The sequence below is a fragment of the Rattus rattus genome, chromosome 2 (genome assembly GCF_011064425.1).
Source record: "Rattus rattus isolate New Zealand chromosome 2, Rrattus_CSIRO_v1, whole genome shotgun sequence".
Classification (NCBI taxonomy): domain Eukaryota; kingdom Metazoa; phylum Chordata; class Mammalia; order Rodentia; family Muridae; genus Rattus; species Rattus rattus.
In genome coordinates, this window is record NC_046155.1 from 12,059,851 (window position 1) to 12,072,481 (window position 12,631).

Below are 12,631 nucleotides of genomic sequence, written 5' to 3' on the forward strand. Positions count from 1 at the left end.
AGTAGTTCTGGGATTTTGATGTTTAATGTGAATTTGGGTATTTTATGTCCAGTGCTTCATAGCTTGTTGTCACCAAGTAGTGTTGTAAAGTTCAGAAGTTAGTCTATTAATAGTACTGTCAGTAGAGATTGGGGGAATTTTTACACCCAGCACTCTTGAGTACAGACCTGCTGAGTCTTTCCTGGCTATTAATAGGATGGCTTAGGAGTTCCCACCAATAAAAACCTGGAATTTAGGAAGCTGCATTTTCCAAAAGATTAAAATGCCTGGTGATTCTTTCATTTTTATTCTTTATTGTAGTTATTCTTATTTCTCGCATTTGAGCCATAACCAATATTTAATAGTCTAATCAGGTCAGTTTGCCTTTTATACATTTCTGCAGTGTAATCCTAAGCATGGCATGCCCGTTCCCATTTGGGCTGATTTACAGTGAGGGGGTGGCCAGTGTATAAAAAATGGAGCTATTCTTAGAGAATGAGAGTGTCAAAAATTTTTGTTGCACAAGGTTATAAAGTGTTTTATAACTTGCTAAGTAAAACGTAGTTTGCGACTGCAAATGGGCCTGAGAGAGCTAGGGGCTGTTCCACACTTGGATTGTGGTAGTGATGCCATGATTGTATCCACCTTTCCACCCTTCAGAACTCAGTCGGTTGTATTTAATTAACTTCTGAATTCATATTTTATGCGATTCTAGCTCAGTAAAGACTGTGTTTTTAAAAGCTAATGGTAAGAGGAACAGTGGGGCAATAAACTCCAACTCGAAAATAATGCTTACAAGCTCCGAAAGCAATTTCCCACTGCTTAAATCTCCAAGAGTTGTTTGAGGAAATAAAACAAGAATTTGTTTCCTAAGACTACTTAACTTCGAAGCCAGAGTTATGAAAAGAGGCTAAAAGCAGAGCAGGGCAGATGTGTGGTCTGTTACCTTCTGTTTAGCCTTTTTGTCTTGCTGTGGTAGGTCCAAGGCAGAGATGAGGCACACCTGCCGAGGCACCATCAACCTTGCCACAGCCAACATCACTGTGGAAGACTCTTGCAACTTCATCATTTCCAATGGCGGTGCTCAGACCTACCACTTGAAGGCCAGCTCGGAAGTAGAGCGTCAGCGCTGGGTGACAGCCCTAGAACTGGCCAAGGCCAAGGCTGTGAAGATGCTGGCTGAGTCAGGTATGGAGCAAAGGAACACTGGCCTGGGAAACAACCTTTTACAACTACAGTGTGTGTTTTGATTATGTTCTATGCATTAGCTGTTCCAAGCTTCTTGTATGCTATTTCTCTTGAGTGGTGATTCTAAACTGAGCTCAGACCTGCATATACACACACGACATTTGATATTGTCTGGAGATATTTTTAGTTAAAAGAAGCTGGGGTGTTACTGGCATATAGAGACTAGAAGTTCAATGCCCTGTGAGGTACAGAATAGCATGTCCACCCTCCAACAAAGAACCAGCTGGCCGAAGTTGAAAACCCCTGATCCTAAAGATATGGCATACCACTTATGCTTAACAATTTTTGTTTTAAAGTTTTTGATTCAGGGTCTTACTAGTAGCCTTGATGGCCTGGAACCCCATGCTTCCTGAGTACTAGGACTAAAGGCATTCTCCACTATGACTAGTGCCTAGCCTGTGCTTTTATTTGTAATGTCAGTTAACTTTCTTAAATATTTGAGACATAGTTACTCTAGCTCTAGCTCGGTATTAGGAATCTTACAACCCATAATTTGAACCTATGCCAATTTCTCTTCTCTTGATATTTTTTTTTTTTTTTTTTTTGACAGTCATGTCCCAGGCTGGCCTCAGACTCACTCTTGTCTGTAGTTTAAGTTGACCTTGAACTTCTGATCCTTCTGCCTCCATCTCTCAAGTGCTGGAATTTTAGGCTCAGCCTCTGATAGCTTCTTATCCGCTAATAAAGTTGTAACAGTCATGATAGATGACCTAAAAAACAGTCTTATCAGGCTGCAAGAACCCTGTTCTTGCGGAGGATGAGATTTCAGTTCTCAGCATTCATGTCAGGAAGCTCATCAACATCTGTGAATTTAACTCCAGGAGGATCTGCCCACCTTTGACCCATAAGGGCATAGGCACAGACACAGTTTAAAACAGTATAAAAAAAAAAATCTTTTTTTAAAAAAATTGTTTTTTTTTCCCCTAAAGAGAACAATAGGATTTGCCCTCAAGATATTAATAATCACACTGAGCTTGCACACTGGCAGCAAACTGAGGTGTCAGCTTGAGTTTGCTCGTTGCTTAGCTTAGTGCCTAATACCTGTTAAGCCATGAAGGAAACTTCATTGCTTTGTCAGTTTGTAGTGACAGGTTATGTTTTGACCTTGGCCCTACCTCTGTCCAGCAGAGAGGACAGGTCTTTCTTGTTCCTTTTGTTTAAGGGCTGATATTAACTCACAAAGGAGTGACATTGCTGGGAAGACAGTCTGCAGTGGCAAACTGTTAAATACAAAGCAGATAGTGAGAGGTACAACCCAGATTCCTACTCGATTTATGATTTGAGAGCTCTCTTGTTTTGCTTTTGGAGTAGGGTCAAATAAGTTCATCATGAAGTTTAGCTCTCCCTTGGAGAAGAAAATTTTTAATAGCTCTTAGTGAAAGACTTTATCTGAAGAAGCTACTCTGCGATTCTCAACCCATTTTGCAGAGGGTCTGCGTGCCACCTCAAAGGTAATGGTGGATTTGCAATACTAATTTGGATTAGATTGGAATCTTCAATGTTTAAAGGCTCATTGCAGTTCAGAGTGCTCACCTCTTGTGCATGAAGGCTTTGATTCCCCAGAACTGCATAACTAGGTATGGTGGTCATACCTTTCAGGAAGTGGAAGCAAGAGGATCAAGAGTTCAGGGTCATCCTTGGCTACATAGGAGGTTCAAAGCTAACCTGAGCTACATAAGAAGCTGCCTCAAAAAAGAATTGAAAGATCTAGTTATATGTTCTTAATTCTAAGAGCCATTCAGTTTTCCATAATATCCTCTCTATCTTAAACTTCAGTGTACATTAGGACTACTTTGGTCACAATTAGAAACAGACTCTGGGTCTGGAGAGATGGCTCAGGGGTTAAGAGGTCCTGAGTTCAATTCCCAGCAGGCTCAAAACCATCTGTAATAGGATCTGATGCCCTCTTCTGGTGTGTCTTAAGACAATAACAGTATACAGTGTACTTACATAAAATAAATAAATAAAGTCTTTAAAAAACAGAAAAGAAAGAAAACAGACTGGTCCAGTGAAGTGTCAGGCACTTGCTGCCTGACAGCCTGACGGCCTGAATTCCATTTCTGAGATTTGCACAGTGGAGGAAGAGAACTGACTCCAAAGGTTATTTTCTGACATGCACGTGTACCCTGTAGCACACATCCCCTACCCCCACCCATATATATAAAATTATAAGTAAATATAATTTTAAAGGAGAAATTCAGGTTCCCAGACCTTGCCTCTCACCATCTGAATCTAAATGTCTAGAAGTGTGACCGGATCCTTTGCATCTTTATAATGTACTTCAAGTCTGCATAGTGTAGGTCTTGGGCCACACTGTAGAGCAGTGGTTTTCAAGCTGCCCAATGCTGCCATCCTTTAATACAGTTTCTCATGCTGTAGTGACCCCCAACCATAGTTATTTTTGTTGCTACTTTATAACTATAATTTTGCTACTGTTAGGAGTCATAATGTAAATATCTGTGACTCCTGTAAAAGGGTTGTTTAATTCCCAAAGGGTTACAACTTACAGGTTGAGAACCACTGTTTTAGAGGAATCCTCAGGAAGGACAAGCCCTCAGTTGCTCAGAATGCACATTGTAAAGCATAGTTTTGCTAGACAGACAGACAGACAGACAGGACTCCAACTTTTAGTCTTGATCCTAGAGGCAGAACTTAACCTTGGCATCCCTACAGATGAATCAGGAGATGAGGAGTCTGTCTCACAAACTGACAAGACTGAGCTCCAGAATACCCTCCGGACACTCTCCAGCAAAGTGGAGGACCTGAGCACGTGCAATGACTTGATAGCTAAACACGGCACCGCCCTGCAGCGTTCCCTCAGCGAGCTGGAGTCTCTGAAGCTGCCTGCTGAGAGCAATGAGAAAATCAAACAGGTCAATGAACGAGCCACACTCTTTAGGATAACATCCAATGCCATGATCAATGTGAGTAGAGATGGTACCCTCTGGCTCTTTGACACTTCCTCTCGGAAATGTAGTGCTTTCCCAACCCCTTTGTACTAACTGAGAAAACACTGAATATACCAGGTCTTGCTTCCACCGTCAGGTGCTTACATTGTGCGTTGCATGCCTTGGAGCAGCTGCCCAGGTGGGAGGGGTGTTCTGCTCACATGATCAGAAGGGCATTTTATCCTCTGGGCCGTAGTAAGGAGTGCAGTGGTGCAGCCTTCGAGTGGCAGGGCATCTGAGGTTCTATTAGTTGGGTTCGTTTGTGGTTTTGCTTCTTTGCTCTGTCTTTCTGACCTAATCTGTCCTCTGAGTCCTTTGCACTGTTGTATTCTTTGCTTGCTTCCTCCTTGGAGTCAGACCCGACACTGCTAGGGCATTCCCCATGCCGGATGGTGAGCAGGACCTGGCTCAAGCACTGTCAGAACTTGTAATTCTAGTTAGTTCAGTGTGGGCCTTTGATTCTAGAACACTCCATGTGGGCACTAGAGACTGGATAAATACAGAGCAGTGCTGGCTTTACTGACAAATTGCTAGGTATATGAAAGGAATACCAGGTTTTACAGTGCTGTTTTTCCTCTCCTGCTAACTGATTCTCACTCAACGGGTTATGTTAGCTCCCTTCACATAAAAACACTGAAGGACATTTTGTAAGTGAGACAAGTATTCTGTGAGAAACGGTTTTGCAGAGCTTCTCCCTCTTCTAATTAAATGGGTTAAATTACCTCATGAGTGCCAGATTTCCCTTGTTTAGAGAGTGACCGTGAGAAGTAGTTTAGTTCCTATGGTGCCTGAACATCAAAGACCTTTTTCTGTGATGAATTTTTTTCTCATTTTGTTGCTTTGTTAGGTTATGGTAGTTGTAACTTTTAACACTTTAACTTTTATTTTAAGTGTGAACACCTTCAGGACTCTGAATTACCCCAGTCAGAAAGAAGACAAATTCGTTTTTTGCCTTTAGGATTTCAGGAAGGTTAGCCACTTCCTAGTGTTAGTTAGCCACCAGCAGGTCAGTGCTAATGTGGGTGTTCAGTGACCAGGAAACCTGATAATTCCACAAACCAGTGACCCATGATAAGTATGTAGACTTTACACTTTGTATTTTGTGTGTATGGATGTTTTGACTATATGTGTGTCTGTCCACCTCTTATGTGCCTATGGAGGCCAGAAAAGGGCATCAGATCCCTGGGATTCTTACTGGTGGCCCCAAGCCACCCTTATAGGGGCTGGGGAACAAACCCAGTTCCTCTAATTGTTGTCAACTCTCTGATAGTCTTTTTTATTTTTCTTATTCTAGTATGATTTTTTTTCCTAAATAAAACACTCCTGCTTTATAAAGCCAAAGCCTTTTTTTTAACCTTTTCTCTTGGAAATTGCCTATCTTTGTTCTTTGGGAAATTATAGCTCACCAAGGTCATGACAGGGATGATCTCTTGGAAGTCAGAGACAAACTTTCAGGGGAATGGAGCTCTGTGGTAGAGTGGTGGGCATAGCATGCTCCAGGCCCTGGTTTGATCCTTAGCACAACACACTGAAATGTTCAACAACTTGATAGAGGTAAGCCGTCCACTGCCAGTGTCCCTGTCATAGTCGCATTGTTGCCTGAGCTGTAATTTTTATCCCTGTGTTGTTATAGTAGCCAGGCTTTCAAAGCTGTGTACATACTAAAAATAAGCCAGATGTGGTGACACCTGCCTGTTAATCTCAGCACCCTGGAGGCTTGGGCAGGAGAAACGAGATCAAAGCCAGCCTGAGCAGCTCCATGTGTGACAGAGTAGATGTAGGCAGTGCTGTGGAGGTGTTCAGCATGTACCAGGAGGGTTAAAGAAGTTAACGCTTCAACTAATGCTGAGGGAGAAGAAATCTGCCTCGGAAGAAGGCAGTATAGATGTGGACTCCAACCAAGTCCTTCATTATCTGCATAACCAAGGGAAACCCTACCCATTCTGTGACCTCTTTCTTATCTGTTAATGGTTTGATACTAGTAGGTCCTTCATGGTAGTGCTGGAAAACTTTAGGTAATATATTTGAACTGCTCAGCAAAGTGCCTGACTGTGTTACTGCCTCGTGATAATTTCTTTTAATAAATTTTGAGACAGGGTTTTTCTGTGTAGCTCTGATTGTTCTAGAACATGGGATGTAGACCAGGCTGGCCCTCAAAATACAGAGATCTGCCTGCCTCTGCCTCCCTAGTGCTCAGATCAAAGATATGTACCACCATGCCAGTAGTTCTTGCCAAATTTTAATTATTATCAGTATTATGAAAAGAGAATGAAGGAGAGGAATCGGTGGAGGTAGTGATAAGGCATATGTAGACCTGGTCTCCACTCAGTCTGGGAACTGCTGAAGACTGTTGGAGAAAGGAGGTAGCTAGAGGTGAGGCTTGATGAGTGGAGGCACAGATTCAGATGAGTGGACTTGGTGGTAGAAGAGAGGCCAGTCTCAGGAGAGCAGGCTTTCTTAGTGCCGTCTTCTTGAATGTGGTGTTCTAAGTGTTCTGTGTGGAGAGTGATGCTCTAAGGGGGTCTCTGTTGTTAGTCTTTGCTCATTCACAGACAAAGAATGTGAAGCATAGAGTTCAGTAACTAACTAGCTAACAGGAAAGACCTATGATTGGAGGCCAGCCAGCCCCATTCCAGATGTGCGCTGAACTGCTTCTCCTGTGGAGGAGTGGAAGGAAACTACAGACTAGTAAAGGAGAGTCACTAGGACTTGATATTTGGATGTGGAGAAGGAAGGAACACTGAAAGAGAGACACTCCATAGGCTTGGGCAGCTTGAAAGGCTTGAGAACCACTTTGGGATGGAGAAATTCAAAGAAAGAAATGAGGCAATAAGAGAATGTGGTGAATCAAGTGTGAGATCTACTGATTTTGAAGTTACTTAGAGCCATTGAATAGGCACTTGGATATTCTGGTCTGAATCTCAGAGAGTCCAATTTGGAATCACTGATTTAGTAGCCATTGGTGGACCTGTAGGCAATTGTTGAAACCATGGGAGCAGACATTCTAATAGAACCTTTTAGCTTCTCTGTACCAGGGAATACAGTTTTAAGCTTAGATTGGTTCCTTCCTTCCTTCATTTATTTATTAAGCAAACTTTATGAGGCTCCTGCTCTGTATTAGGAGCTGGAGACCTATATATGAATAAGCTGTAAAATGTGTTTTTAAAACTGCTTGTGATCCCTTTGGAGAGAAAGAAACTCAGTCATGTGCATGTGTTAGGTAGAAGTATGCTGAAGCTGGTAAGGAGATGGAAGAAACAACTGGCTGCTTGGGGGAGTGGGTGCCACAGAAGTGTCATTTGTCTTAGGTCCTTAGAGAGTTGGGAGAAGGAAGAGCAGTGCAGGTGGAGTGAGTAGCATGTGCCTAAGTACTTAGGGCTGGAAGAAAGCTGTGTGCCCAAGAAATGATGTGTTCAGTGTGGCTGTGTCGTAGGTACAGAAGTATCACCTGCCGGGTCTCAGTCCTCAGCTTTGGGTTACTTGCATTCCGTTGGTTTGTTGAAAGCTGCTGTTATGCCCTTTGTCTTTAATCCAGGAGCCCTCTGGGTGCAGTTCGCATGCCCACTCTCTGTGCTGCTGCCACAAATGCCTTGCTTGGGTTTGCTGCTCACATGGTATTTGCTTGGTCCTCGTGACCAGGAAAGTAGGAGAACTATGACAACGCTGTTCACTCTTTCCTAAGTCTGACCTTGATTGCAGCAGACAGCTGATTGTCCCTGATACTGTGGAATAGCAGGAAGTAGTTAATCGTCATACGCCTTCTCATGCTCCCAGAGTCAGGTGACATCATGGGGAGTCTGACTAGGTGAGGTGGCATAACTAATACTCTGTCTGCTCAGGCCTGCAGAGATTTCCTCATGTTAGCCCAGACGCATAGTAAGAAGTGGCAGAAGTCCCTGCAGTATGAACGGGACCAGCGTATCCGACTGGAAGAAACTCTTGAGCAGCTGGCGAAGCAGCACAATCACCTGGAGAGAGCCTTCCGGGGAGCCACAGTGCTGCCAGCAAACACTCCAGGCAGCACTGGGTCTGGTAAAGGTAGGACACTCAGCTCTTATATAGTGTTCTGGTGTGATCAGGACATTCCGGCAGTTGACAGAAAAATTTCTCCCAAATTGGTGGCTCATAGATGCATTTGGAGCTGTTGATCTCTTTTTCCTTTTCCATTTCTTCCTGCCATTGTTGCTGTGTTTGTGGTCAGTATTTAAAGAACCCACTATGCAGGCCTTTATAAGTATAACACAGAGAACAAATGAGGCTTTTCTCTTTGTAGAGCAGTGCTGTTCTGGCAAAGGGGACATGAGCGATGAAGATGACGAGAACGAATTCTTTGACGCACCAGAGATTATCACCATGCCTGAAAACTTGGGCCACAAGTAAGCTGTCTTTGACTGTTGCAGAGAGTTAACATGTGTTTGCATGATGAGATCTTTCCCATGACACTCTGAGAAAATTAACATGTGTGTTTGCATGATGAGATCTTTCCCATGACACTCTGAGAAAGTTAACATGTGTGTTTGCATGATGAGATCTTTCCCATGACACTCTGAACTGGCGATAGTCTCGAAGATGTGGACTTTTTGTGTTAAGTAGATGGGAAAACTGTTAGCACTTACATTGAATTTTCCAGAGATCCCAAACTCATACCCATTCTAAGTATGCGCAGTATATTTAGTATTGTGCTTCATAAAGAGCTGGTGAGGACCAAACTTTAGTTCTGGTCTTTGTTCTAATTCTCCTCTGTTTTTCCTCCACGAAGACGTACTGGTAGCAATATCAGTGGAGCCAGCAGTGACATCAGCCTTGATGAACAGGTAACTCTTATTAGGAAGTTGTCAGAGTCGAGGGACTTTATTTTGATTCCCAAGGACTTGTCTGTGAAGTGCTAAGAGAAATAAAATCTCCTGTTGTTTGTTAAGCATGGGGGAAGGGTAGGTTATAGATAGCAGATTTTTTGTTCTTTGTGGCTGATTGAATGGCTTTGTTTTTGCTTCTAGTACAAGCATCAGCTGGAGGAGACCAAGAAGGAAAAGAGAACCAGAATACCATATAAGCCAAACTACAGCCTCAACTTGTGGAGCATCATGAAGAACTGCATTGGAAAAGAGCTCTCTAAGATCCCAATGCCGGTGAGGTCCTCAGCTACCCAGACTGATATCCTCTCCAACTCACCGTCACTCTTGCCATACTGTAGCATGTTCAGGCATAGTCTTTATTACCTCGCTAATCATAAACCATCCCTTTGAGTCAACTCAATTAGTTCTGGCTATGGATCTGGTATGTTTCTAGATCAGCTAGAGTTAGCTGCTTAATGTTTAGTAACACTGCAGTTCTTGTGGCAGAGAAGCAGGCAGGCAGGCAGGCAGGTATTGGGGATGCACAGATAACACAGTATCAAGGCTGTTTCTGAGAAGTATATAATGGGGCTGGGAAGATGACTTAGTCAGTAAAAGCACTGCCATGGAAGCTTGAGAACCCACATAAAAAGTCAGCATCACCAGTGGTGGCATTGATTGATGTCTGCCTCGGTGTGCACATTCATTCACCACATAGATACGCAGCTACCCAAACTGAAATGAAAGAACGAGTATAGCAGTTGGGAGTGGTAATCCATGCCTGTTGACACCAGCACCAGCAGGGATGACAAGCGTTTGAGACGTGCCTAGGCTGCATACTGCATGCCAGCCTGGTAGGCCTCCAGCCCTTGGTATATTTTTTCCTAGTAAAACCCTTTTGTTGGGGGATTTTGGTGGAGTGTCTCTTTAATAAGTCTCTAGCATATCTAATCAGGGTGAGATAGTGATCCCTGAACTCCAAGAAGGTCCACTGTTTGTGTCTGGCAGTGTTCTGCTTGCTTATTCATTCCACAAGTATTTACTGAGTGTTTCCAATTTGCCCCGTGTAGTGCCATTGTGCCTCTTAGATAGATAGATGTTCAGTTTATAGAAAGAAATCCCAAGCTACATTAATTTGAACCAGAGGTCAGCAAACTAAGGCCCTTGAGCCAAATTTGGCTGCCTTTTAAGCAGCCATAAGCTAAGAATATATTTTTATGTTTTTATTAAGATTTATTAAATCTAAAGGAATGCAAAAGAAATAGTTCATGAGGTTAATATCCACAAATAAAGCTTTGTGGAGACATAGATTCTCCTTTATTTATTTCTGTTTGTGCTTGCTGTCTTGTCAGAGCAGTATTGAATAATGTGACAGAAACCACCTGGTCCTGAAGGCTTAAATTTTACTCTGTAGCTCTTTACAGAAGAACTAAAGCAAAAACAAAACAGTGGCACTCACCTCATTTTGAAATTCAAAAGTAGATTGTTGGGGCTGATAACCTAGAGTCAGGATTGAGTTTCCTTTTGTTTTGTAAACGTCTACTTCTGATTAGGAGCCTTAATCCGCAGTAGTGCAGTGGCTCCTTGGGCCGTCAGAGGGATACTCTTTAGTCAGCTGGAGGATGGGCAAATAAGAGCAGGCTGTGCCTTTTAAGGGCATTTCCTGGGAATTGCATAAACCATTAATCTCTTGAATCTCTGTGGCCACAGCTTATGTGACCATAGCTACCTAGAGAAAAGGCTAGAGACTAAGACTTAGGGTGTGGGAGCTTTGTGTTGTGTCCATAGCCAGGTACTTGGAAGCAGAAATAAAATGCCTTCTTCAGCCTCTCGGCACTCAGGCTTCTGTTCACCGACTGTTTCTCAGAGGGAGGAATTGTTGCTCTGTATGTATGTCCTTGATGCTTAGCACACTGCCTGGCACAGGCAGTCATTCAACAAATGCTGGAGGGATTAATTAATTGAGCCTTGGAAAACAAATAGGTTGTTTTTTTGTTTTTTTGTTTTTTTTGTTTTTTTAATTAACTTGAGTATTTCTTACTTACATTTCGAATGTTATTCCCTTTCCCGGTTTCCGGGCAAACATCCCCCTAATCCCTCCCCCTCCCTAGGTTGTTTTTATATACATGCATAATGTTTAGTTTTTAAAAGGAATAATTCCCAAGAGTAGAAATGTAGCTCAGTGATAGTAGATAATAGATGCCTGTCTGGAATGTTTAGGGTCCTATATTCCATCTCCAGTAATGCAACATGATGATGATGGTGGTGGTGATGGTGATGGTGATGATGATATGATGGGATAGTAATAGTAGTAGTAATTAATTAGTTAATTAAAATAAAGTGAAGGTTGACATAGAGACCAAAAAAGGGGGGGTGAGCATATATTGGAGAAACCCCCAAATAACTGGTGTTTGGGGAACTTAAATAGAGAGCCTACTTGTTTGAGCATTGGATGCCTTATAGAAAGCAGTAGAAGATGGGCTGGAAAGGCAGGCCATCACTGTCTCAGAATAGAAACCCTACTTAGAAACAGTGTCTGGGCCTAGGTGACCTGTGTCTTCATTGCACATTCCTTATTGGCATCGCCGTTAGGAATGCGCAGTCCTATACCTGCCTCCAGATAAATTAAGTCATTTTCTCCAGCAGCATTACATCACAGGAAAGCTGGTGTAGGCTGGGACTCTTAGACTTATATTCCTGCTGGCATTTAGCTGGGGGCACTGCCAGTATAAGACACCAGTAAGAGATCAGAGCTCTCTCTTAGGCAGTCTTCTGACAGGATCTGTGTGATCCTAGTTTTCACGAGTCATGCTTTCCTGAGTGCCTCAAGATGTTAAGCTCCTGCCAGATTTATTCTCTCTCTTTCTACAATTTATTTTATTTTAGTTACATATATGTGTGTGGGTATGTGCATGTGAGTTCAGATGACTAGAGGCCAGAGTGGGCGTTACAGGTTGGAAGACAACTGAAGATGCTGCAAAGGGAACCCAAGTCCTCTAGTAGAGCAGCAAGTGCTGTTAACCACCAAGCCATCTCCCTCTTTTTCTCTCTTTTAAAATTATTTCTATTTTTGTGGGCTGTGGGGGACTATGCATGGAGAGGCCAGAAAAGGACCTTTCTTGGTACTCTGTTATATATCATCTTGAGACAGGGTCTCTCACTCTGCTCGAAGCTCTCCATTTCAGCTAGGCTGAGTTCTTGGGATGTGCCAGTCTCTACCTCTGCCTCTCTCTTCCTCCCTCCCCTGAGTGCTAGGGTTATAAGCATAAGCAGCCATGCCTTGCCCTTTTAATATAGGTAGTAGAGTAGGTAGTGGGGATTTGAACTCAGGTCCTCATCCTCACAGAGTAACAGTTCCTACCCCTGTTTTTTTGATAAAGGATCTCTTATGTAGCTCTGGCTGTTTTGGAACTTACTATATAAACTGTGCTGGCCTCAGACTCACAGAAATTCACCTTCTTCTGCATCCCTGAGTGCTTGGTAAAAGGAACGTGCCACCATACCTGGCTTTAGAACATTTTTTATGTTTTTGGTTTTTCAACAGTCTTGGCTGTTCTGGAACTCACTCTATAGACCAGACTAGCCTCAAACTCACAGGGATCCACATGCCTCTGCCTCCCA

General features: G+C 42.9%; 1 protein-coding gene across 1 annotated transcript in view; it reads left to right on the forward strand.

The window, feature by feature from the left end:
- Osbp (oxysterol binding protein) overlaps nt 1–12,631 on the forward strand; it is a 29,706-nt gene that overhangs the window by 4,037 nt on the left and 13,038 nt on the right. Inside the window, exons 2-7 of the mRNA XM_032891661.1 lie at nt 959–1,167; nt 3,901–4,151; nt 8,015–8,213; nt 8,449–8,551; nt 8,935–8,989; nt 9,173–9,304. Of these exons, the coding sequence (XP_032747552.1) occupies nt 959–1,167; nt 3,901–4,151; nt 8,015–8,213; nt 8,449–8,551; nt 8,935–8,989; nt 9,173–9,304 (949 nt within the window). The remainder of the gene's footprint in view (nt 1–958; nt 1,168–3,900; nt 4,152–8,014; nt 8,214–8,448; nt 8,552–8,934; nt 8,990–9,172; nt 9,305–12,631) is intronic.